The sequence below is a fragment of the Alosa sapidissima genome, chromosome 5 (assembly GCF_018492685.1).
Source record: "Alosa sapidissima isolate fAloSap1 chromosome 5, fAloSap1.pri, whole genome shotgun sequence".
Classification (NCBI taxonomy): domain Eukaryota; kingdom Metazoa; phylum Chordata; class Actinopteri; order Clupeiformes; family Clupeidae; genus Alosa; species Alosa sapidissima.
In genome coordinates, this window is record NC_055961.1 from 11,730,539 (window position 1) to 11,757,890 (window position 27,352).

Consider the following 27,352-nt stretch of genomic DNA (forward strand, 5'->3'; position numbering starts at 1 on the left):
TGCACATTTCAATGTCCACTAGTAACTAGTCAACATGCTGAACATTACTAGTTAACTAGTAAGATATGAATGAACTAGTTAACTAGAGAGAATTTGATTTGGGCCTTACTAGTTAACTAGGGCATTTTGGCTGTCACTAGTTAACTAGTGCACACAGAAATGGCTCACTAGTTAACTAGTGGACAGAAATGGCTTGCATGTACCTGACAATTATGCCTGATATCAAGATATCTGAATAAATGCTCAATCGGCTTGCCATACATCATCAAGTTTCGTTTCATTTATCAATTCAAAATAGCCGATGAGACCATTATCATCAAGTAGCCTACTCCATTTACAAAGCAATGAAGACTGTTTATACGAACTTAATATTATGCATATCATTATAATGTATATAAATATCTATAAATGTAGCACAAACAATGCTAGAGTTTGTTTATCAGCCATAGTTTATATTTTAATGGAGCTGGCAAAAAGGTCTATGTAGACTCAATGCCCTTAAAGAAATTCATATTTAAAAAAAAAAATTTAAAAAAAATAAAAAATTCTTGACTCTGCCTACATGGATTTCTATGGAACGTCATGAAAACATGCGTGCGCAACCAAGAGGCAGAAAGCACCGCAAAGAGCATGGAGCATAGAGCAATGCAAAAGAGCAAAAGAATAAAATGAGTTTTTGTGCTGAAAACTGCACCAATTCGAAATCACGATGGTTAGAGAATGTTAAATATGTTCAATATCCCTAACGGAATGCATGTCTTTTGCCAAAAATGACAAAATACGATGTTATATTAATCATTCAAATGAACGTCAAACTTTGAAATATAGTCTGAAATGAGATGTTATTATCATTGAGACAACAGGGCTATACAAAAAAAATCCGATTGTAGCTTACAGCAACCGACTATTTAGGTTAAGTTTATAAAGTTTTGGACGGCCACCAAGCGTCTTCTGCCTCAGGCTGCGCGCGCATCTAGTTTTGTTGGTAAACGGGAAACCCGTGTATGAGAACCGGCCCTGAATGCCAGACAAGATGACAAAGGCTGCATTTACACTGGCAGGCCTTGATGCACAGTTCAGATTTTTTTTGCCAAGGCTATACGATTTTTTTACTGTTGTTTACATCTACCTTTGAAAGTGGCTCATATCAGATTGATATCAGAAATAACACACGCTGCTTGCATTATTAGGCGTTTTCAATTGTTTACTTTCGTTTCGCTTGAAGTCCGCAAAATAAGCTACCGGTTCTATTTTAAGGCGAACAAGGAAGTGTCCTTGTAGCAGTGTAGGGTCCGCAGTTGCAGTTCCAGGGAAATTGGAAAATTTTATTCAATTTCCTAACATTGTGTTTTTTGTTCGCCAGGTGAATACGCAAGTAAGATTTTGGAGTCGTTATGCTGGCCATTAGCCTATTCGTCCTACTCTAAACGCCACCAAATGGCACACGCACGCACACCACTGCCATTATCAGGTTCCAATTAGGTTTTCTCCAATAACAATAGGCCTACATATGTTTTGTGGTCTCATTATTTTCAGCTTCATTACAAGCTGCTCAGAAATTGCTGGGGGAAATACAGTAAATTAACCCTGAATCGGTAGAGAGGCATACAAGGATATAGCCTACGTAGATGCATTAATCCTTGGCAGTGTACACTTTTCATCGCTGTTCCTGATCATTCTCCCTCGCCTTTGCAAGACAATTTCAGCAGTAAATGGACACACAATATGCTTTGTAACTAACCTTTAAAATCACATAGGTTACCAGGTTTAAATACAGCAAGGCTACGCCTTACCAACATCATAACTAGGCTACAATTTTTCGAGGAAATGTATAGCTAACCAATTCGATTTGTGCATTTTTTCCAATGACAGTGTGCACCATAAGTCAGAACAACCATATAATCCATGAAATCCACACAAATTAGGCTAGGCTACTATGAATAACTCACCGCTGTAGTCTCCGTGTTGAAAAGGAAATACAGTGTTTCGAGTGTAAAGTGAAAGTCTGGGTAGCTTGTATTGAAGCCAAATACACCTGGCTGCAGTGTGCAGATCGGGGCTGGTTGGGGCCCAATGATGAACTCTGCCCACGTAATGTGTTTGTTCAAATGTGTTACCGCCCGCGGATGACCTTAGTGTCCCGTTGGTCGATGTTAAGAGTAAACGCAGCGACATGACTGACTTCCAACACACAGCAACAGCTGCGCTCACTCAAGGTGATTTATTCAACACACCAATCACAGTACAGGTAGCCTACACACCCACATTAACAATCACAGGTGTCATCAATCAATTCAATCAACTCAGGATAAAGTCAAATAAAAAGACAATAGCCTGTCTTACTGCATCTGTCATTACTAGCCGCCCAATCTGCATCACTGTATGCTTTTATTCCCAGTGTCTCATTACATTTTCTATAACACAGCTCTTTGTCAATTGTACCTTCAGTACATGTTGTACTGTGGCCCATTGCAGTAGGCTCTGTGAAATACTATGCCAGTTTGCTTACCACAAAACTTATATCAGGTCTAGATGGTCAGATAGATGAGGCTTCCCACTGCCTCTCTACATTTTCTCATCAGTCATCTTTTTCGGCACCATTAGTATAGTCTAATTTTGTTCACAGGGTGTCGATCTAGGTTTGCAATCCTGCATGGTCCGTGTACTTTCTCGTTCATTCGTTATTCTATTTTGGAATAAAAGATTAAATTTAAAAAAGGGTACAGCTTAGTTTTTTGTTTAAAAGAAAACAAGCAGAAATGACTATTACCTCGCCTGGATATATTGAATATCATTTACATATTTAATTGTTTTCAAGCTCATCATTCAGAATATCTGAATAAGTTAAAGGCCCCTTGAAACTTTTTTTCAACTAGTGAACACATTTCTGAAATGGCCTTCACTAGTTAGCTAGTGGGCGTTTTCGGGCACACTAGTAAACTAGTGACACTTTTTATAACTCACTAGTTAACTTGTGGGCATTTGTGTCTTCACTAGTTAACTAGTGAGCAGTTCTGCCTTCACTAGTTTACATGTAAGTGTAACGGATGCCAGCTAGCTTAGCTGTGCTTGTGGAACGTTGGTAAACCTCACTCCCCGACGCCTCAAGAGTGCTGCTGTTTCGCGGGTTCGAGTCTGGGCGTGTGCAGGGCTGAATCACGCAGGTTCAACATAACGCAGGTTACATTGGTGCCGTGACCCGGATCGGGAGTGAGGTTTAGGGGGGTGAGTTAAGCCAGCTAGCTTAGCTGTGCTTGTGGAACGTTGGTAAACCTCACTCCCCGACGCCTCAAGAGTGCTGCTGGCATGCGAGCCAGTAGCCTGGGCTATTGGCTCAATTGTTAGCGCGCTCGCCTCCCGATCCGAGGTGCTGCTGTTTTGTGGGTTCGAGTCCGGGCGTGTGCAGGGCTGAATCGCGCAGGTTCAACACAACGCAAGTGTAACACTGAAGCCAATAGTTTACTAGCTAAAGTTCCTTTTGCCAGCATGTTAACTTGTGTGCCACATGCAAATGTTGTGGGTGGGATTTTGTGAAATTCTGCGCTGTGATTGGTTGTCATGTTTTATTTGGACATAGGGAGCCAATAGAAAGCCTCCTAATTTGAATTCTGCGCCACTAGCGGACTAGTGTGAATTTAGGCTTGAACTAGTTTACTAGTATACATTTATGACCTCACTAGTTAACTAGTTTGGACAAAGGATGCATCAACTAGTTAACTAGTGAGCCTGCTGTCATCACCTAGCTAGCTAGTAAGACATGTATGGTTCAGTAGTTAACTAGTGACATTGACCTACTCCAACTAGTTAACTAGTGAGGAGCTTTGCCTTCACTAGTAAACATGTGCACATTTTTGGCTGTCACTAGTTAACTAGTGAGACCCAAAAGCTGACTGGTATGCATTTTGGCTTTTAACTAGTGGACATTTCCGCCTCTCGTTAACTAGTGAAGCTAAAATGTGTTCACTAGTTAACTAGTGGGCATTTTTGCTGTCACTAGTTAACTAGGGTGCACAAACATAACATGGCTCACTAGTTAACTAGTTGATAAAAATGACTTGCATGTTGGCCTGATATCAAGATATCAGAATAAATGCTCAAGCGGCTGGCCAAATTGCATAGAAGTTAACAAGTGGGAATTGGACATTCAGTAGTCAGCTAATAAACATTTGTGTACCTTACTAGTTGACTAGTAAATAGAAGTCTTTAACTAGTGCACATTTCAATGTCCACTAGTAACTAGTCAACATGCTGAACATTACTAGTTAACTAGTAAGATATGAATGAACTAGTTAACTAGAGAGAATTTGATTTGGGCCTTACTAGTTAACTAGTGGGCATTTTGGCTGTCACTAGTTAACTAGTGCACACAGAAATGGCTCACTAGTTAACTAGTGGACAGAAATGGCTTGCATGTACCTGACAATTATGCCTGATATCAAGATATCTGAATAAATGCTCAATCGGCTTGCCATACATCATCAAGTTTCGTTTCATTTATCAATTCAAAATAGCCGATGAGACCATTATCATCAAGTAGCCTACTCCATTTACAAAGCAATGAAGACTGTTTATACGAACTTAATATTATGCATATCATTATAATGTATATAAATATCTATAAATGTAGCACAAACAATGCTAGAGTTTGTTTATCAGCCATAGTTTATATTTTAATGGAGCTGGCAAAAAGGTCTATGTAGACTCAATGCCCTTAAAGAAATTCATATTTAAAAAAAAAAAATTAAAAAAAAATTAAAAAATAAAAAATTCTTGACTCTGCCTACATGGATTTCTATGGAACGTCATGAAAACATGCGTGCGCAACCAAGAGGCAGAAAGCACCGCAAAGAGCATGGAGCATAGAGCAATGCAAAAGAGCAAAAGAATAAAATGAGTTTTTGTGCTGAAAACTGCACCAATTCGAAATCACGATGGTTAGAGAATGTTAAATATGTTCAATATCCCTAACGGAATGCATGTCTTTTGCCAAAAATGACAAAATACGATGTTATATTAATCATTCAAATGAACGTCAAACTTTGAAATATAGTCTGAAATGAGATGTTATTATCATTGAGACAACAGGGCTATACAAAAAAAATCCGATTGTAGCTTACAGCAACCGACTATTTAGGTTAAGTTTATAAAGTTTTGGACGGCCACCAAGCGTCTTCTGCCTCAGGCTGCGCGCGCATCTAGTTTTGTTGGTAAACGGGAAACCCGTGTATGAGAACCGGCCCTGAATGCCAGACAAGATGACAAAGGCTGCATTTACACTGGCAGGCCTTGATGCACAGTTCAGATTTTTTTTGCCAAGGCTATACGATTTTTTTACTGTTGTTTACATCTACCTTTGAAAGTGGCTCATATCAGATTGATATCAGAAATAACACACGCTGCTTGCATTATTAGGCGTTTTCAATTGTTTACTTTCGTTTCGCTTGAAGTCCGCAAAATAAGCTACCGGTTCTATTTTAAGGCGAACAAGGAAGTGTCCTTGTAGCAGTGTAGGGTCCGCAGTTGCAGTTCCAGGGAAATTGGAAAATTTTATTCAATTTCCTAACATTGTGTTTTTTGTTCGCCAGGTGAATACGCAAGTAAGATTTTGGAGTCGTTATGCTGGCCATTAGCCTATTCGTCCTACTCTAAACGCCACCAAATGGCACACGCACGCACACCACTGCCATTATCAGGTTCCAATTAGGTTTTCTCCAATAACAATAGGCCTACATATGTTTTGTGGTCTCATTATTTTCAGCTTCATTACAAGCTGCTCAGAAATTGCTGGGGGAAATACAGTAAATTAACCCTGAATCGGTAGAGAGGCATACAAGGATATAGCCTACGTAGATGCATTAATCCTTGGCAGTGTACACTTTTCATCGCTGTTCCTGATCATTCTCCCTCGCCTTTGCAAGACAATTTCAGCAGTAAATGGACACACAATATGCTTTGTAACTAACCTTTAAAATCACATAGGCTACCAGGTTTAAATACAGCAAGGCTACGCCTTACCAACATCATAATTAGGCTACAATTTTTCGAGTAAATGTATAGCTAACCAATTCGATTTGTGCATTTTTTCCAATGACAGTGTGCACCATAAGTCAGAACAACCATATAATCCATGAAATCCACACAAATTAGGCTAGGCTACTATGAATAACTCACCGCTGTAGTCTCCGTGTTGAAAAGGAAATACAGTGTTTCGAGTGTAAAGTGAAAGTCTGGGTAGCTTGTATTGAAGCCAAATACACCTGGCTGCAGTGTGCAGATCGGGGCTGGTTGGGGCCCAATGATGAACTCTGCCCACGTAATGTGTTTGTTCAAATGTGTTACCGCCCGCGGACGACCTTAGTGTCCCGTTGGTCGATGTTAAGAGTAAACGCAGCGACATGACTGACTTCCAACACACAGCAACAGCTGCGCTCACTCAAGGTGATTTATTCAACACACCAATCACAGTACAGGTAGCCTACACACCCACATTAACAATCACAGGTGTCATCAATCAATTCAATCAACTCAGGATAAAGTCAAATAAAAAGACAATAGCCTGTCTTACTGCATCTGTCATTACTAGCCGCCCAATCTGCATCACTGTATGCTTTTATTCCCAGTGTCTCATTACATTTTCTATAACACAGCTCTTTGTCAATTGTACCTTCAGTACATGTTGTACTGTGGCCCATTGCAGTAGGCTCTGTGAAATACTATGCCAGTTTGCTTACCACAAAACTTATATCAGGTCTAGATGGTCAGATAGATGAGGCTTCCCACTGCCTCTCTACATTTTCTCATCAGTCATCTTTTTCGGCACCATTAGTATAGTCTAATTTTGTTCACAGGGTGTCGATCTAGGTTTGCAATCCTGCATGGTCCGTGTACTTTCTCGTTCATTCGTTATTCTATTTTGGAATAAAAGATTAAATTTAAAAAAGGGTACAGCTTAGTTTTTTGTTTAAAAGAAAACAAGCAGAAATGACTTACCTCGCCTGGATATATTGAATATCATTTACATATTTAATTGTTTTCAAGCTCATCATTCAGAATATCTGAATAAGTTAAAGGCCCCTTGAAACTTTTTTTCAACTAGTGAACACATTTCTGAAATGGCCTTCACTAGTTAGCTAGTGGGCGTTTTCGGGCACACTAGTAAACTAGTGACACTTTTTATAACTCACTAGTTAACTTGTGGGCATTTGTGTCTTCACTAGTTAACTAGTGAGCAGTTCTGCCTTCACTAGTTTACATGTAAGTGTAACGGATGCCAGCTAGCTTAGCTGTGCTTGTGGAACGTTGGTAAACCTCACTCCCCGACGCCTCAAGAGTGCTGCTGTTTCGCGGGTTCGAGTCTGGGCGTGTGCAGGGCTGAATCACGCAGGTTCAACATAACGCAGGTTACATTGGTGCCGTGACCCGGATCGGGAGTGAGGTTTAGGGGGGTGAGTTAAGCCAGCTAGCTTAGCTGTGCTTGTGGAACGTTGGTAAACCTCACTCCCCGACGCCTCAAGAGTGCTGCTGGCATGCGAGCCAGTAGCCTGGGCTATTGGCTCAATTGTTAGCGCGCTCGCCTCCCGATCCGAGGTGCTGCTGTTTTGTGGGTTCGAGTCCAGGCGTGTGCAGGGCTGAATCGCGCAGGTTCAACACAACGCAAGTGTAACACTGAAGCCAATAGTTTACTAGCTAAAGTTCCTTTTGCCAGCATGTTAACTTGTGTGCCACATGCAAATGTTGTGGGTGGGATTTTGTGAAATTCTGCGCTGTGATTGGTTGTCATGTTTTATTTGGACATAGGGAGCCAATAGAAAGCCTCCTAATTTGAATTCTGCGCCACTAGCGGACTAGTGTGAATTTAGGCTTGAACTAGTTTACTAGTATACATTTATGACCTCACTAGTTAACTAGTTTGGACAAAGGATGCATCAACTAGTTAACTAGTGAGCCTGCTGTCATCACCTAGCTAGCTAGTAAGACATGTATGGTTCAGTAGTTAACTAGTGACATTGACCTACTCCAACTAGTTAACTAGTGAGGAGCTTTGCCTTCACTAGTAAACATGTGCACATTTTTGGCTGTCACTAGTTAACTAGTGAGACCCAAAAGCTGACTGGTATGCATTTTGGCTTTTAACTAGTGGACATTTCCGCCTCTCGTTAACTAGTGAAGCTAAAATGTGTTCACTAGTTAACTAGTGGGCATTTTTGCTGTCACTAGTTAACTAGGGTGCACAAACATAACATGGCTCACTAGTTAACTAGTTGATAAAAATGACTTGCATGTTGGCCTGATATCAAGATATCAGAATAAATGCTCAAGCGGCTGGCCAAATTGCATAGAAGTTAACAAGTGGGAATTGGACATTCAGTAGTCAGCTAATAAACATTTGTGTACCTTACTAGTTGACTAGTAAATAGAAGTCTTTAACTAGTGCACATTTCAATGTCCACTAGTAACTAGTCAACATGCTGAACATTACTAGTTAACTAGTAAGATATGAATGAACTAGTTAACTAGAGAGAATTTGATTTGGGCCTTACTAGTTAACTAGTGGGCATTTTGGCTGTCACTAGTTAACTAGTGCACACAGAAATGGCTCACTAGTTAACTAGTGGACAGAAATGGCTTGCATGTACCTGACAATTATGCCTGATATCAAGATATCTGAATAAATGCTCAATCGGCTTGCCATACATCATCAAGTTTCGTTTCATTTATCAATTCAAAATAGCCGATGAGACCATTATCATCAAGTAGCCTACTCCATTTACAAAGCAATGAAGACTGTTTATACGAACTTAATATTATGCATATCATTATAATGTATATAAATATCTATAAATGTAGCACAAACAATGCTAGAGTTTGTTTATCAGCCATAGTTTATATTTTAATGGAGCTGGCAAAAAGGTCTATGTAGACTCAATGCCCTTAAAGAAATTCATATTTAAAAAAAAAAAAATTAAAAAAAAATTAAAAAATAAAAAATTCTTGACTCTGCCTACATGGATTTCTATGGAACGTCATGAAAACATGCGTGCGCAACCAAGAGGCAGAAAGCACCGCAAAGAGCATGGAGCATAGAGCAATGCAAAAGAGCAAAAGAATAAAATGAGTTTTTGTGCTGAAAACTGCACCAATTCGAAATCACGATGGTTAGAGAATGTTAAATATGTTCAATATCCCTAACGGAATGCATGTCTTTTGCCAAAAATGACAAAATACGATGTTATATTAATCATTCAAATGAACGTCAAACTTTGAAATATAGTCTGAAATGAGATGTTATTATCATTGAGACAACAGGGCTATACAAAAAAAATCCGATTGTAGCTTACAGCAACCGACTATTTAGGTTAAGTTTATAAAGTTTTGGACGGCCACCAAGCGTCTTCTGCCTCAGGCTGCGCGCGCATCTAGTTTTGTTGGTAAACGGGAAACCCGTGTATGAGAACCGGCCCTGAATGCCAGACAAGATGACAAAGGCTGCATTTACACTGGCAGGCCTTGATGCACAGTTCAGATTTTTTTTGCCAAGGCTATACGATTTTTTTACTGTTGTTTACATCTACCTTTGAAAGTGGCTCATATCAGATTGATATCAGAAATAACACACGCTGCTTGCATTATTAGGCGTTTTCAATTGTTTACTTTCGTTTCGCTTGAAGTCCGCAAAATAAGCTACCGGTTCTATTTTAAGGCGAACAAGGAAGTGTCCTTGTAGCAGTGTAGGGTCCGCAGTTGCAGTTCCAGGGAAATTGGAAAATTTTATTCAATTTCCTAACATTGTGTTTTTTGTTCGCCAGGTGAATACGCAAGTAAGATTTTGGAGTCGTTATGCTGGCCATTAGCCTATTCGTCCTACTCTAAACGCCACCAAATGGCACACGCACGCACACCACTGCCATTATCAGGTTCCAATTAGGTTTTCTCCAATAACAATAGGCCTACATATGTTTTGTGGTCTCATTATTTTCAGCTTCATTACAAGCTGCTCAGAAATTGCTGGGGGAAATACAGTAAATTAACCCTGAATCGGTAGAGAGGCATACAAGGATATAGCCTACGTAGATGCATTAATCCTTGGCAGTGTACACTTTTCATCGCTGTTCCTGATCATTCTCCCTCGCCTTTGCAAGACAATTTCAGCAGTAAATGGACACACAATATGCTTTGTAACTAACCTTTAAAATCACATAGGCTACCAGGTTTAAATACAGCAAGGCTACGCCTTACCAACATCATAATTAGGCTACAATTTTTCGAGTAAATGTATAGCTAACCAATTCGATTTGTGCATTTTTTCCAATGACAGTGTGCACCATAAGTCAGAACAACCATATAATCCATGAAATCCACACAAATTAGGCTAGGCTACTATGAATAACTCACCGCTGTAGTCTCCGTGTTGAAAAGGAAATACAGTGTTTCGAGTGTAAAGTGAAAGTCTGGGTAGCTTGTATTGAAGCCAAATACACCTGGCTGCAGTGTGCAGATCGGGGCTGGTTGGGGCCCAATGATGAACTCTGCCCACGTAATGTGTTTGTTCAAATGTGTTACCGCCCGCGGACGACCTTAGTGTCCCGTTGGTCGATGTTAAGAGTAAACGCAGCGACATGACTGACTTCCAACACACAGCAACAGCTGCGCTCACTCAAGGTGATTTATTCAACACACCAATCACAGTACAGGTAGCCTACACACCCACATTAACAATCACAGGTGTCATCAATCAATTCAATCAACTCAGGATAAAGTCAAATAAAAAGACAATAGCCTGTCTTACTGCATCTGTCATTACTAGCCGCCCAATCTGCATCACTGTATGCTTTTATTCCCAGTGTCTCATTACATTTTCTATAACACAGCTCTTTGTCAATTGTACCTTCAGTACATGTTGTACTGTGGCCCATTGCAGTAGGCTCTGTGAAATACTATGCCAGTTTGCTTACCACAAAACTTATATCAGGTCTAGATGGTCAGATAGATGAGGCTTCCCACTGCCTCTCTACATTTTCTCATCAGTCATCTTTTTCGGCACCATTAGTATAGTCTAATTTTGTTCACAGGGTGTCGATCTAGGTTTGCAATCCTGCATGGTCCGTGTACTTTCTCGTTCATTCGTTATTCTATTTTGGAATAAAAGATTAAATTTAAAAAAGGGTACAGCTTAGTTTTTTGTTTAAAAGAAAACAAGCAGAAATGACTATTACCTCGCCTGGATATATTGAATATCATTTACATATTTAATTGTTTTCAAGCTCATCATTCAGAATATCTGAATAAGTTAAAGGCCCCTTGAAACTTTTTTTCAACTAGTGAACACATTTCTGAAATGGCCTTCACTAGTTAGCTAGTGGGCGTTTTCGGGCACACTAGTAAACTAGTGACACTTTTTATAACTCACTAGTTAACTTGTGGGCATTTGTGTCTTCACTAGTTAACTAGTGAGCAGTTCTGCCTTCACTAGTTTACATGTAAGTGTAACGGATGCCAGCTAGCTTAGCTGTGCTTGTGGAACGTTGGTAAACCTCACTCCCCGACGCCTCAAGAGTGCTGCTGTTTCGCGGGTTCGAGTCTGGGCGTGTGCAGGGCTGAATCACGCAGGTTCAACATAACGCAGGTTACATTGGTGCCGTGACCCGGATCGGGAGTGAGGTTTAGGGGGGTGAGTTAAGCCAGCTAGCTTAGCTGTGCTTGTGGAACGTTGGTAAACCTCACTCCCCGACGCCTCAAGAGTGCTGCTGGCATGCGAGCCAGTAGCCTGGGCTATTGGCTCAATTGTTAGCGCGCTCGCCTCCCGATCCGAGGTGCTGCTGTTTTGTGGGTTCGAGTCCGGGCGTGTGCAGGGCTGAATCGCGCAGGTTCAACACAACGCAAGTGTAACACTGAAGCCAATAGTTTACTAGCTAAAGTTCCTTTTGCCAGCATGTTAACTTGTGTGCCACATGCAAATGTTGTGGGTGGGATTTTGTGAAATTCTGCGCTGTGATTGGTTGTCATGTTTTATTTGGACATAGGGAGCCAATAGAAAGCCTCCTAATTTGAATTCTGCGCCACTAGCGGACTAGTGTGAATTTAGGCTTGAACTAGTTTACTAGTATACATTTATGACCTCACTAGTTAACTAGTTTGGACAAAGGATGCATCAACTAGTTAACTAGTGAGCCTGCTGTCATCACCTAGCTAGCTAGTAAGACATGTATGGTTCAGTAGTTAACTAGTGACATTGACCTACTCCAACTAGTTAACTAGTGAGGAGCTTTGCCTTCACTAGTAAACATGTGCACATTTTTGGCTGTCACTAGTTAACTAGTGAGACCCAAAAGCTGACTGGTATGCATTTTGGCTTTTAACTAGTGGACATTTCCGCCTCTCGTTAACTAGTGAAGCTAAAATGTGTTCACTAGTTAACTAGTGGGCATTTTTGCTGTCACTAGTTAACTAGGGTGCACAAACATAACATGGCTCACTAGTTAACTAGTTGATAAAAATGACTTGCATGTTGGCCTGATATCAAGATATCAGAATAAATGCTCAAGCGGCTGGCCAAATTGCATAGAAGTTAACAAGTGGGAATTGGACATTCAGTAGTCAGCTAATAAACATTTGTGTACCTTACTAGTTGACTAGTAAATAGAAGTCTTTAACTAGTGCACATTTCAATGTCCACTAGTAACTAGTCAACATGCTGAACATTACTAGTTAACTAGTAAGATATGAATGAACTAGTTAACTAGAGAGAATTTGATTTGGGCCTTACTAGTTAACTAGTGGGCATTTTGGCTGTCACTAGTTAACTAGTGCACACAGAAATGGCTCACTAGTTAACTAGTGGACAGAAATGGCTTGCATGTACCTGACAATTATGCCTGATATCAAGATATCTGAATAAATGCTCAATCGGCTTGCCATACATCATCAAGTTTCGTTTCATTTATCAATTCAAAATAGCCGATGAGACCATTATCATCAAGTAGCCTACTCCATTTACAAAGCAATGAAGACTGTTTATACGAACTTAATATTATGCATATCATTATAATGTATATAAATATCTATAAATGTAGCACAAACAATGCTAGAGTTTGTTTATCAGCCATAGTTTATATTTTAATGGAGCTGGCAAAAAGGTCTATGTAGACTCAATGCCCTTAAAGAAATTCATATTTAAAAAAAAAAATTAAAAAAAAATAAAAAAATAAAAAATTCTTGACTCTGCCTACATGGATTTCTATGGAACGTCATGAAAACATGCGTGCGCAACCAAGAGGCAGAAAGCACCGCAAAGAGCATGGAGCATAGAGCAATGCAAAAGAGCAAAAGAATAAAATGAGTTTTTGTGCTGAAAACTGCACCAATTCGAAATCACGATGGTTAGAGAATGTTAAATATGTTCAATATCCCTAACGGAATGCATGTCTTTTGCCAAAAATGACAAAATACGATGTTATATTAATCATTCAAATGAACGTCAAACTTTGAAATATAGTCTGAAATGAGATGTTATTATCATTGAGACAACAGGGCTATACAAAAAAAATCCGATTGTAGCTTACAGCAACCGACTATTTAGGTTAAGTTTATAAAGTTTTGGACGGCCACCAAGCGTCTTCTGCCTCAGGCTGCGCGCGCATCTAGTTTTGTTGGTAAACGGGAAACCCGTGTATGAGAACCGGCCCTGAATGCCAGACAAGATGACAAAGGCTGCATTTACACTGGCAGGCCTTGATGCACAGTTCAGATTTTTTTTGCCAAGGCTATACGATTTTTTTACTGTTGTTTACATCTACCTTTGAAAGTGGCTCATATCAGATTGATATCAGAAATAACACACGCTGCTTGCATTATTAGGCGTTTTCAATTGTTTACTTTCGTTTCGCTTGAAGTCCGCAAAATAAGCTACCGGTTCTATTTTAAGGCGAACAAGGAAGTGTCCTTGTAGCAGTGTAGGGTCCGCAGTTGCAGTTCCAGGGAAATTGGAAAATTTTATTCAATTTCCTAACATTGTGTTTTTTGTTCGCCAGGTGAATACGCAAGTAAGATTTTGGAGTCGTTATGCTGGCCATTAGCCTATTCGTCCTACTCTAAACGCCACCAAATGGCACACGCACGCACACCACTGCCATTATCAGGTTCCAATTAGGTTTTCTCCAATAACAATAGGCCTACATATGTTTTGTGGTCTCATTATTTTCAGCTTCATTACAAGCTGCTCAGAAATTGCTGGGGGAAATACAGTAAATTAACCCTGAATCGGTAGAGAGGCATACAAGGATATAGCCTACGTAGATGCATTAATCCTTGGCAGTGTACACTTTTCATCGCTGTTCCTGATCATTCTCCCTCGCCTTTGCAAGACAATTTCAGCAGTAAATGGACACACAATATGCTTTGTAACTAACCTTTAAAATCACATAGGTTACCAGGTTTAAATACAGCAAGGCTACGCCTTACCAACATCATAACTAGGCTACAATTTTTCGAGGAAATGTATAGCTAACCAATTCGATTTGTGCATTTTTTCCAATGACAGTGTGCACCATAAGTCAGAACAACCATATAATCCATGAAATCCACACAAATTAGGCTAGGCTACTATGAATAACTCACCGCTGTAGTCTCCGTGTTGAAAAGGAAATACAGTGTTTCGAGTGTAAAGTGAAAGTCTGGGTAGCTTGTATTGAAGCCAAATACACCTGGCTGCAGTGTGCAGATCGGGGCTGGTTGGGGCCCAATGATGAACTCTGCCCACGTAATGTGTTTGTTCAAATGTGTTACCGCCCGCGGATGACCTTAGTGTCCCGTTGGTCGATGTTAAGAGTAAACGCAGCGACATGACTGACTTCCAACACACAGCAACAGCTGCGCTCACTCAAGGTGATTTATTCAACACACCAATCACAGTACAGGTAGCCTACACACCCACATTAACAATCACAGGTGTCATCAATCAATTCAATCAACTCAGGATAAAGTCAAATAAAAAGACAATAGCCTGTCTTACTGCATCTGTCATTACTAGCCGCCCAATCTGCATCACTGTATGCTTTTATTCCCAGTGTCTCATTACATTTTCTATAACACAGCTCTTTGTCAATTGTACCTTCAGTACATGTTGTACTGTGGCCCATTGCAGTAGGCTCTGTGAAATACTATGCCAGTTTGCTTACCACAAAACTTATATCAGGTCTAGATGGTCAGATAGATGAGGCTTCCCACTGCCTCTCTACATTTTCTCATCAGTCATCTTTTTCGGCACCATTAGTATAGTCTAATTTTGTTCACAGGGTGTCGATCTAGGTTTGCAATCCTGCATGGTCCGTGTACTTTTTCGTTCATTCGTTATTCTATTTTGGAATAAAAGATTAAATTTAAAAAAGGGTACAGCTTAGTTTTTTGTTTAAAAGAAAACAAGCAGAAATGACTGTATTACCTCGCCTGGATATATTGAATATCATTTACATATTTAATTGTTTTCAAGCGTATGGTATGTGGCTGCTAGACATAGGCTAACGTTTCAGCTGAGTGTCCCAAGTGGCAAATTCATGAGTTTTTATTGAAGGCTAAATTTAGTAACACAAAATGGAAAATTGAAACATAAAATAAGATTGCACAAAATTGTTTAACATAACATAAGATTGAACAACATTTTAAACAATTTCATAAATTGTGCTGTAAATGAAGTGCAGAATCACATCATTCCCACTTCAGTGTTGCGCGGGTTTGGTCACAAGCGGCCCGCGGTCGCCCGATATTTTAATCAACCCGACCGCAACTCGGACCGCGAATATTAATTAGGACAAAATTATACCCGAACGCGATCCGACCCGCTTATTTACAAAAGGTGTGCTTTTGGTTATAGCCTGCATGCAGTGTGACAGTAGGCCATTTCTGTAAATCAAACTAATTTATTTGCGAAACTTTATGCAGTAGAACTACACGCAGTAGGCATGCAGGACATTTGCGCAGGAGAGAGAATGAGAATAAGAGCGCAAGCACGCACACAACCACCAAGGATTAGAACACTAGGATAAGATTTGAAGGCCATGGACATCTTACATACATCTTTCTTTCGAAAACAGAAATGGTGAGGCAAGGTAGGCAAGAGAGATACATTGCTGGTCAAAACGTTAGCTTAAGAACTGGTTTATAATGCTGAATGAAGCACAAAGCTTTACTAAAGCACATCCACTGTTTAAAGTCACAAACACAACGAACTAAGGTAACTTTTATGCATGCGCGAACCTATACATACCGGTAGATATGGATGTAGTCTGTGCCATAACATTTATTCCTGCAGGCTGCCCGTTTTGGCTGTCATAGGCTACTTTTAAATGGCTTCGCAAGAAGTAGGCCTATAGACCATAACTTGTACTACTGTCATCTTCTTTAAGAACTTTCCCCAATATTTCCCATATCGCTTTCCCTTAAGGGGTGTCTTTATTATTTTAACTCGCGTCTTCAGCTTCTATAGCCTACTGTTGACTTTACTGTATTGATGCTTTACTGCAGGGGTCTCCAACCTTTTTGGGACTGAGGGCTACCTGAAGACCCGAAATCATATATGGAGGGCTACTCTAAACAAACATACCCTCACCCCTTTTTTGCGAGGGTAGTCCTCCTAAATAATAGGCCTATGTGATTTTTACTTTTAAATTATCAATATTGTGCAGGCCTATACGTCTTTATATATTAAGCAACTGTATTTTCAAATTTAATATCAATAACCTATGCAACACTACCAACATTTTTGTTCAGTTTGTTCATTTCAAAGTTTGCATGGGGAATCTAATCTATTTTTTCTATCTTTTTGTGCAATTCATAATTTGGGTTACAATTTGTACCCAATTTATACCCACCCACCATTAGGAATTCAGGGGTTGTTTAAGTTCTGATTTCAGTGGACAATTCGGTTTTAACATTTCAATAGTAATCGCCCACACCACCCTAACATATGAAAACTCCTTTTAAAGTTATTGCACACCTGAAATGATCCATGATCTGACAAAAAAGGGTAATGCACAGTCCTGCTCAGTCATGCATGCTATAACATTTTCAGCGCTATTATACGGCAGTTGCCTACGGAGGAGAAAAGGCCTGTGAGCTAAAGCAATTGTTTTTCAGTCCTTGAACAATCATGCAAGAACCGTATTTGACGAACATGGAATGGCCACAGAACTTTTGCAAAGATATGCTTCCATTGGCTACACCAGACAAGCACGTTTCCCCCCCCTTTACTGCATGCGAGCAGCGTGTATGCGCTCCGCTTCCGTTGTTGTTTAAAGATTGAATGGGAAACGGATTTGGAGCCAAAGGCTAAAATTTAACGCAGCTACAATTTGTAAGATATCACCAATATCAATTTAATGTTACAGATGTATGGCTACATACATTCTTAAAATGGTTCTGGTCTAGACTTAAATATCTATTGAAAACTTCACAATGGAGCGTGTTTTTAGAGCGTGATCTGCAGGAGACCTGTTGGCTATTTTTAGAAAGTGCGCTGGGGCGCCTCATAGCCGTCCCGCGGGCACCGTGTTGGAGACCACTGAGGTAGATGCTATATTAGCATTAATTCACAACCCTGTTACTCGCAACCCTGTTACTCTAATTAAAGTAATATTGTTATTATCATAGTTATCAGGGTATTTTTTGTTAACTTTGATATATTTATGATTAAATATGCTGAGTAAAATTATAAAAAATAATTTATTTGTATAATTAAACATTATTTACATATTTTAAATAAATTGCCAGAATGTCTTCTGTTAGTCCAGCATCATTGCAGCATAGTGTGCCACAATACATGTTGAGATTCAATTACAGCTGAAAATAAACAAATTTTGGTTAGATATTTGTGATTATTTGCAATAGATAGGCATAATATCAGAATTTCTAATGGATTTCTACAGATTTATGATGTTATGACTCAATTTGCAACCCTGTTACAAAAACATTTTTATTAAAATAAGGATAAATAATGGTGAGTAATTTTGCTATCACACAAAAAATTGCATCTATAGGCCTTAGAACAGCTTATATGATTATATGCACAATGTATCTGAGCATATTTGAGAATAGATACTGGAATTATTAAAAAAAAAAAACTGTATGTCACTGTTCAAATTGAAGATAATTAAGCCTTTGATAGTTAGTCGAATTAACATATATAATATATATTAACAGTCTTACCTGAAATCATATGACTCTTCAGTGTAAAATGACTTCCTTTATTGAATGGAATGAAAAAGGATTTACTGAAAAATATTTAAAAAATATACGTATGAGGTGGAAAAAGTACCGTTGATGCCTGAGCTTGACAAATCATATCATTTAGTAGTTTATGACCTATATTTCTTAAATATTCAACATAAAATGTTAAAATAGAAAATAATTTTTTAAGAAGTGTAAATGCCAAAATGTCCTCTAATTCTGGAATGTCCCGGATAACACTTTTTGTAAACAGCTTATTGTACTTTCCTAATCAGACATACTTTGAAACACTAACATTAGGTATCTAGCCCAATATGTTTGTGTGCATAATAACGCTAAGCTAATGTTACATTGGATATATAATTGCCTTTCTTCCTGTCACTGCATTCCTAGCATCAACATGGTTGGTTGATTAACGTTATTTGGGATTGTATCCCTTTCCATTAGTGTTTTATGGCGCTTTCAGTCATACTGTACATAGCTGTTTACAGTAGGTTAACCTCCTACCAGCCATTTACTGTTAGTGTTCTGCCATAGCCTAACTTCCTAGCCTACTACATGTTTCCATTGTGGTCTTAACTCTGAAAAGATAAAGTGATATCTATATCGCGTCTCCTTTGCTTATTCCATATCCAGAAAATACCAAGAAAGGAACTAATTATGTGAACTTTATTTATCGAGTAAGATATGGCGGTGCAACTTCCAAGCTCCATCACACATTGGTCTCCAGTCGCTTTTACCGCTGTTTCCTCCAGTCACTTATACCGCTGTTTCCTCCGAAGGGGGGCGTGGTCGCCCTATAAGACGGCAAAAACTGGCATCATCCACATGAACGCGCATCGCTAAGACAGGGAGTAGTTAAGTCGTAAATTCAGTTGGTGTTCTGTTACCCACCTAAATTCAATTCTAAAGACTGGTCTTAACAAAGACCAACTTAGCAGTTAGGAGCAGTCGTAGCAAAGAGTTGGTGCAACCGGTGTCTGCTGTCTGCGCCCCTACGTCATAATGGGGAGGTCACCATTATGGGCGAAAATCGTCATTTCAGATCACTTGATGCATCCTCACCTTAGGACTCACCCGCTCGCTTCTCGGTAGCCTAGATATTTGGATTTTGCTCAGTAGACTATATTTAAGTTCTATACAATTTATTTTAAAGTAGCTCCTATATATCGGCGAAATTTTAAGTTCAATGGATTTTCAAAAGGAGTTCGGAAAACTCCATGCAGAAAATGAGGAGATGAAAACAATGATGCTACAGCTCCTGATTTTACGCCAGGAGCAGAATCAGAACACGATTTGTACCGCATGTGTGAGTTCCCTCAAACATCTAAGAGCCGGCGTACAGTTTTATATAGCCTAAATTATATCTAAATCTAATATTCCATGTTCCCTGCACTTCATTTGGCATCTATGCTGAAAGGGTAAAGGTCAATGTTTAAGTATGTTTTGATGATGGGCATCTATGAAGTGACCTTTCCAGGTCAAAGTTGAAAGGATACAGCTTTGGTCAAATCTGACTATCAGTCACACTTTTTGGGTTAGTGGTTACCATAGAGGTATTAGAACAAATTATGATATTGTTCATACAGCTACTTTGTAATGTTATTATAATATCATTAATAATGTAATAATAATATAATGATGCCTTAGTTATTTACTAAATAGTGCACTATAGTGAAACCGTGAAGATTTCAAACGCAGCATGGCGGTTGGGCAGTTGTGTGTCAGAGGGTGTAGATGGTGGCCATGTTTGATGACATGTTGCCTCTTGCCTCTCTGCAGCCTCATCTTCTGACCTTGCCCCACGATTCCACAACGCGTTTGGGCCCACCCCAGCCCTTGCATGCCAGTGCGGCACCTGGCCAACGGAAGCTGTTAGCCCCCATACCCCCTGCATCCTCCCACCACCAGCTGCAGCGGTCTGTGAGGTCTACGCTGAGACCCCTGAGCGCTCAGCAGAAGGAGCGCCAGGCTCGCAAGGAACTCCTGCAGAAGGTCCTGGAACTCGCTGAGGAGATTAAACTTGCCAGTCTCAATGATGCCAAGGCCTCGGACCAGACAGGCTGCTCTGTGGGCAGCCTCAGTCCTGTGGATCGCAGGACCCCGCCGGCGCCCCGTACTCTGCCCTTCCTCAATTCGCCCATTGCCCCTGCTATCCCCGCCCCCCCAAAGACAACCAGCCACAGACAGTTCCAGAGTAGACTACCCCGTCTCAAGAACACCATATCACTCAATGGGGTCACTGCTGTGACAGGTGAGTAGTCTCTCTTATACTCTTTCTCTCTCTCTCTTTCTCTCTCTCTCTCTCTCTCTCTCTCTCTCTCTCTCTCTCTCTCTCTCTCACACACACAGAAGAATATATTGACTCAGTCTTTATTAGCCTAATTAAATATCAGTGCAGATATCAATTCAAATAACAAAGTTGTTTGCCAAGGCAAATGTAGACAGGATTTCAGACAAACATATTTGACCTTTGACCTCCCAGAGCAAAAGTCTGTTGAGTCTCTGGCAGGGAGGCAGGAAGAAACGAGGGAGCATAAGGAGGTGAAGAAGAGGAAAGTGACTGAGGCGAGGCATACAAGCAAGACCCAGCCGGCCAAGAATCTGCCAGAGTTGGCCAAACTGCGCCCACTGTCCTGTCCCGAGCAGGCCCTCCTGCAGGCCTTTACAGTGCTCAGCGATGATGACTGGTGGGAGTATAGCTTAAATAGTCTAGACTGATATATTAGGCTTTTTGCCAAGATAGGCTATGCTGTTACGCTATCCAGACAAGTCGTAGGCTTTTAGCTAAAATAGATTAGACTATGCTGAGATATTGATGTTAAAAGAACAGCATGCCTTTAGAGTAGATAGTCTAGGCTACGTTAACACATAGGATTTACATGGCAAGAGTTGGTAAGTAGCTGGAGATAGAATACTTGAACCAAGTCCATGTATTACCATGTTCCTCTGATGTGAGTGTGTTGTTGGTGCTGCTGCAGGGGGAAGAAGATCGAGGCCCTGATCTCCATCAGGTCTCTGGCTCAGCACCACGCCAACGTGCTGCTGCCCAGGCTGCATGATGTTTGTCTGGCCGTCAATCAAGAGGTGAGAGGCTCTCTGCTGGAAAACATTCTGGAGCACATGTTGTATCTTTTGTCTTGTTTCAAACTAGGCAATATCTATTGAAATGCCTTAATGATGCTACCAAAGAAATGATGTTAACTTTGTCAGTATTCTATACAAGTCAAAGCGGTGCAAGCTGTCATTCTAATTCCCTCCTCCCAAGCAGGTGAAGAACCTGCGCTCAGTGGTGTCCCATGCTGCCATGGTGACGCTGGCCCACCTGTTTGCTCACCTGGGGCAGGACATGGATGCGGAGGCCGAGGGCGCAGCCCGGACACTGCTGCCGAAGGCTGGAGAGTCCAGCAGCTTCATGAAGGACATGGATCTGGCCCTGGGGTACATGGTGTATAACACCAACCCCATCCGCAGCATGAACGCTCTCATCAACGGAGGGCTCAGGTTAGGGGCAGAGAGAAAAAGAGAGCAGGGTTGTACTGGTTAATTGCTTTCTAGTGCTTCTCAACTTTCTCTGTGTTACCTGGCTATGTAGTTGTCTGTATCAGTTGTTACCAGTGTTGGGAGTAATGCATTAAAAAAGTAATGTAATTACAGTAATGCATTGCTTTTTGCTGTAATGCAGTAATGTAAGGCATTACCAATACAATTTCAGTAATATTTTACTCGGTACAATTCTCAGTAACTGAAGTTACTTTACTTTTTAATCCAAAATTGAGAAATGCTCAATTGGCACCAGAGAAGATTATCCAAGAATTAAAAAAAAGTCATCTATGCTGGTCCTGGAATTTGATTGCATTGTTTAGATGACTGTAGAAAGGGAATTTGAGTTATCTCTGCCATTCATGCAACAGATCTAACATGGTTAGGCTATACTTCTCATTTCAAGCAGTGAGAATAGCCATTATTCTCAAACTATTTGCATTAAGTCTACACCACTGTAAGTGGAAGGAAAGGCAACTAGCAATGATGAGAACCATTTAAAGTCAACATACAATTTCACCATGGCTATATTTTACTATATTAAGTTGTGAGTGACCTTTGGCCTTTGGGGCCTACATTGTCCCATGAGCCATAACTGCAACCGTTATATTGTTCTTTTGTTAGCCTTAAGCCTAGCTCAGTCATTATGCCATACCACATCACCTCCTGCCGTGTAATGAGCTGCATTGAACACATGAAGATCTATTGAGAACACCAAATCCATATTTCCTGTTATTTTGGTGAAAGTAATGTAAACGTAGTGTAATGCCTTACAATTCAAAACAGTAATATTGTAATGTAACAAATTACTTTGAGATGACAGTAACAAGTAATAAATAATGCATTACGCTTTTGAAGTAACTTGCCCAACACTGGTTGTTACTCACCTAGTTTGTCTGTCGTTTCTGTGTCTCAGCTGTTTCTCCTGGTTCTGTCTCCTTGTCTCCCCTGGATCTCTGGCTTATCCATTCTCCTGGTGTGACTCATTGGTTCTCTGCTTCTTCTTAGTCACAAACATACAGCCGTGAGGAAGAGCACTGCACGGCACCTGGAGAAAGTGACGGAGGTCATAGGGGCAGCTCGTCTCCTGTCCGGCAAAAACGACCTGACTGCCCGCTTCATCCATACTGCCAGCTGCTTGGCCCTTGACAACGCACTGGAAGTCAGGTCGGGAGCCCTATTTCTCTATGTTTCCTTATCATTTACTTATTGGCTCTGTATAAAAGTGTCAGTTCAATTCATAAAAGTAAATGTTTCTAAATTAGCCAATCAGCAACAGTTTCTGTTCTATTATGAGGTATCCAAAAGTCATCTCATGTCATACAGCAATACTGAATGTAATTATCTGTCAGTGCATGGCATTGAAATAGTGTGTTTACAGCTAAAATATAGTGAAGAATTTGGGATTTAATATTCACTTTCCAGTAGTGTCCACAAAAGTTATAGCCTGGCTGACACCTGACTGATTATCAAATCTCCATTGACACAGCTTTCCTGTAAACAAATGTTTTATATTTAGTTGTTAACTCAATTCCAAAGTCTCTGAGAATCTGCTGAGCAAATTCAAACATAGATTTGGCAGGGTTCACCTAGACTACATAAGTTACATTACATATATGAGATATGAGATCTTTTAGGAGGGCCAGAGGCAATGACAAACATGCCATTTTTCCAATTATAAGTCAGTGTACCATCAAAATGATGTTAAAGCCATAATACTTATATGCTTATACATCATAAACTAATGAGTCAGTGAATCAATAGGTGCTGATGTATTTTGTGTCTGAAACAGGAATCAGGCCCGTAACATTCTGTCTGTAGTGGCCTCCCATCCCGACCTCATCAAGATGGTGGAAAGGTTCGCCCCTCTGAGTGATCAAATCCGCATGAAGGACTTTATTAACAAATGCCAGAAAAGGTGGACTGGAAACATCACCGGACACCATAAACACTAAACACTTTTACTTTACATTTATTTATCAAAGTGACTAGCTATTCAGTATTGTTTAATCTGTGAACATACAGTGTAAATTGTCTTGGTAATGTGCTGTTTTTTTCCCCGGCAGACCTTTGCGTTGAAGTGGACATCAGAGCCAGGGCGAGACCGCACCCACGGGGTCACAGACACACACACAACACCACCATGTGTGACAAAACACACACACACACACACAGGGCAGTGCTGCAGAGATACGCAAATGCACATCCGTTTCCCACATAAAATAAAGAAACAAAAATGAAAAAATGTGTTTGTCTGCGCTGATTCAACTTTATAAAACTTTCAAAACAATAAACAGTAATGAACACTCATTTTGATAACCTGAAAATCAAGTGCAAAGAGGTCGAACCAAAATGTTTATTATTTTTAATAGCCAACATACTCGTGGTGACAAGAAAGCAAAGTCCTTGAAGTCATTGGTTAAGAAACAACCCAGCTTTGATGATGTTTTAGCATTATCAGTTGGAAACAGTAAATTATTTACATTTTCTTGAAAAAGATTTACGGGAAACATAAGTTAGATTGCTTTCCCTCCTACTTTCCACACCAAATCTTATTTCTCACTGGAAATGCCTATATGAATTTTCAGGGGAATTTCACCTTTAGGAGGACCCTGCGGAACCTAACAACACTGCTGCCTTATGAATAAGCAGAAGCTTGCATTTTCTAAAGCCACCACCTGACGATCTTCTCTTATTCTCTTCCCCCTCTCTCTCTCTCCTCCCCTTACATGGTCAAGTGTCTCTAGCTAAAACAAGTGCTAGCTTGCTAACAACAATCATGAGAATGATAGCAATGTAGTTTGCACTGTAAACAACTGTGAGAATTTAAAGGGGTGTATCATTCATGGATAACACCTTTTGTTAACAGCTTATTGTACTTTCCTAATCAGATATACTTTGAAACACTTTGAATAACATAAGCAGGCTTAAGGTCAAAATGTAAGCACTGTGTAGCAATCTGCCCCCCCCTTACATGGTCAATTGGTGTCTCTAGCTAAAACAAGTGCTAGCTTGCTAACAACAAGCATGAGGATGATAGTAGTTTGTGCTGTAAACAACTGTGAGAATTTCAAGGGGGGTATCATTCATGGATAACACCTTTTGTAAACAGCTTATTGTACTTTCCTAATCAGACATACTTTGAAACACTTTGAATAACATTAGGTATCTAGCCCAATATGTTTGTGTGCATAATAACGCTAAGCTAATGTTACATTGGATATATAATTGCCTTTCTTCCTGTCACTGCATTCCTAGCATCAACATGGTTGGTTGATTAACGTTATTTGGGATTGTATCCCTTTCCATTAGTGTTTTATGGCGCTTTCAGTCATACTGTACATAGCTGTTTACAGTAGGTTAACCTCCTACCAGCCATTTACTGTTAGTGTTCTGCCATAGCCTAACTTAGCTAGCCTACTACATGTTTCCATTGTGATCTTAACTCTAATAAAGATAAAGTGATATCTATATCGCGTCTCCTTTGCTTATTCCATATCCAGAAAATACCAAGAAAGGAACTAATTATGTGAACTTTATTTATTTATCGAGTAAGATATGGCGGCGCAACTTCCAAGCTCCATCACACATTGGCCTCCAGTCACTTTTACCGCTGTTTCCTCCAGTCACTTTTACCGCTGTTTCCTCCGAAGGGGGGCGTGGTCGCCCTATAAGACGGCAAAAACTGGCATCATCCACATGAACGCGCATCGCTAAGACAGGGAGTAGTTAAGTCGTAAATTCAGTTGGTGTTCTGTTACCCACCTAAATTCAATTCTAAAGACTGGTCTTAACAAAGACCAACTTAGCAGTTGGGAGCAGTCGTAGCAAAGAGTTGGTGCAACCGGTGTCTGCTGTCTGCGCCCCTACGTCATAATGGGGAGGTCACCATTATGGGCGAAAATCGTCATTTCAGATCACTTGATGCATCTTCACCTTAGGACTCACCCGCTCGCTTCTCGGTAGCCTAGATATTTGGATTTTGCTCAGTAGATTATATTTAAGTTCTATACAATTTATTTTAAAGTAGCTCCTATATATCGGCGAAATTTTAAGTTCAATGGATTTTCAAAAGGAGTTCGGAAAACTCCATGCAGAAAATGCGGAGATGAAAACAATGATGCTACAGCTCCTGATTTTACGCCAGGAGCAGAATCAGAACACGATTTGTACCGCATGTGTGAGTTCCCTCAAACATCTAAGAGCCGGCGTACAGTTTTATATAGCCTAAATTATAACTAAATCTAATATTCCATGTTCCCTGCACTTCATTTGGCATCTATGCTGAAAGGGTAAAGGTCAATGTTTAAGTATGTTTTGATGATGGGCATCTATGAAGTGACCTTTCCAGGTCAAAGTTGAAAGGATACAGCTTTGGTCAAATCTGACTATCAGTCACACTTTTTGGGTTAGTGGTTACCATAGAGGTATTAGAACAAATTATGATATTGTTCATACAGCTACTTTGTAATGTTATTATGATATCATTAATAATGTAATAATATAATGATGCCTTAGTTATTTACTAAATAGTGCATTATAGTGAAACCGTGAAGATTTCAAACGCAGCATGGCGGTTGGGCAGTTGTGTGTCAGAGGGTGTAGATGGTGGCCATGTTTGATGACATGTTGCCTCTTGCCTCTCTGCAGCCTCATCTTCTGACCTTGCCCCACGATTCCACAACGCATTTGGGCCCACCCCAGCCCTTGCATGCCAGTGCGGCACCTGGCCAACGGAAGCTGTTAGCCCCCATACCCCCTGCATCCCCCCACCACCAGCTGCAGCGGTCTGTGAGGTCTACGCTGAGACCCCTGAGCGCTCAGCAGAAGGAGCGCCAGGCTCGCAAGGAACTCCTGCAGGAGGTCCTGGAACTCGCTGAGGAGATCAAACTTGCCAGTCTCAATGATGCCAAGGCCTCGGACCAGACAGGCTGCTCTGTGGGCAGCCTCAGTCCTGTGGATCGCAGGACCCCGCCGGCGCCCCGTACTCTGCCCTTCCTCAATTCGCCCATTGCCCCTGCTATCCCCGCCCCCCCAAAGACAACCAGCCACAGACAGTTCCAGAGTAGACTACCCCGTCTCAAGAACACCATATCACTCAATGGGGTCACTGCTGTGACAGGTGAGTAGTCTCTCTTATACTCTTTCTTTCTCTCTCTCTCTCTCTCTCTCTCTCTCTCTCTCTCTCTCTCTCTCTCACACACACACACACACAGAAGAATATATTGACTCAGTCTTTATTAGCCTAATTAAATATCAGTGCAGATATCAATTCAAATAACAAAGTTGTTTGCCAAGGCAAATGTAGACAGGATTTCAGACAAACATATTTGACCTTTGACCTCCCAGAGCAAAAGTCTGTTGAGTCTCTGGCAGGGAGGCAGGAAGGAACGAGGGAGCATAAGGAGGTGAAGAAGAGGAAAGTGACTGAGGCGAGGCATACAAGCAAGACCCAGCCGGCCAAGAATCTGCCAGAGTTGGCCAAACTGCGCCCACTGTCCTGTCCCGAGCAGGCCCTCCTGCAGGCCTTTACAGTGCTCAGCGACGATGACTGGTGGGAGTATAGCTTAAATAGTCTAGACTGATATATTAG

The 27,352-nt window shown here is 40.6% G+C and overlaps 2 protein-coding genes and 1 long non-coding RNA gene across 5 annotated transcripts in view; 2 read left to right on the plus strand and 1 right to left on the minus strand.

Moving 5' to 3' along the window:
* The first annotated feature begins 19,274 nt into the window (after positions 1–19,274).
* Positions 19,275–27,352, plus strand: part of LOC121708454 (TOG array regulator of axonemal microtubules protein 1-like) — a 47,720-nt gene continuing 39,642 nt past the window's right edge. For 2 of the 3 annotated variants that reach the window (XM_042091113.1, XM_042091115.1), the window contains exon 1: positions 19,275–19,420. In XM_042091113.1, coding sequence (XP_041947047.1) covers positions 19,406–19,420 — 15 coding nt within the window. In that variant the 5' untranslated portion in view covers positions 19,275–19,405. Of the gene's footprint in view, positions 19,421–25,649; positions 25,835–27,352 lie in introns of those variants that run through there. The other variant, XM_042091114.1, reaches the window with a different exon arrangement.
* Positions 21,066–24,004, plus strand: LOC121708460 (TOG array regulator of axonemal microtubules protein 1-like). The gene is made up of 5 exons (XM_042091124.1): positions 21,066–21,303; positions 21,488–21,720; positions 22,768–22,926; positions 23,552–23,677; positions 23,826–24,004. The coding sequence occupies exons 2-5, from the start codon at positions 21,524–21,526 to the stop codon at positions 23,836–23,838; spliced, it is 495 nt and encodes a 164-aa protein (XP_041947058.1). The 5' UTR covers positions 21,066–21,303; positions 21,488–21,523; the 3' UTR covers positions 23,839–24,004.
* On the minus strand, positions 25,279–25,558 carry LOC121708463. The gene is made up of 2 exons (XR_006031652.1): positions 25,525–25,558; positions 25,279–25,427 (listed from the first exon to the last, which is right to left on the minus strand). It is a non-coding gene; the product is annotated as an uncharacterized LOC121708463 (long non-coding RNA).

Bases quoted from the DNA above. Each gene is read 5' to 3' on its own strand.
- LOC121708460 (XM_042091124.1), top strand. From the start codon at position 21,524: ATGGTGACGCTGGCCCACCTGTTTGCTCACCTGGGGCAGGACATGGAT. The intron at 21,721-22,767 runs GTTAGGGGCAGA...GCTTCTTCTTAG, and splicing joins CTCATCAACGGAGGGCTCAG to TCACAAACATACAGCCGTGA. The intron at 22,927-23,551 runs GTCGGGAGCCCT...TGTCTGAAACAG, and splicing joins GACAACGCACTGGAAGTCAG to GAATCAGGCCCGTAACATTC.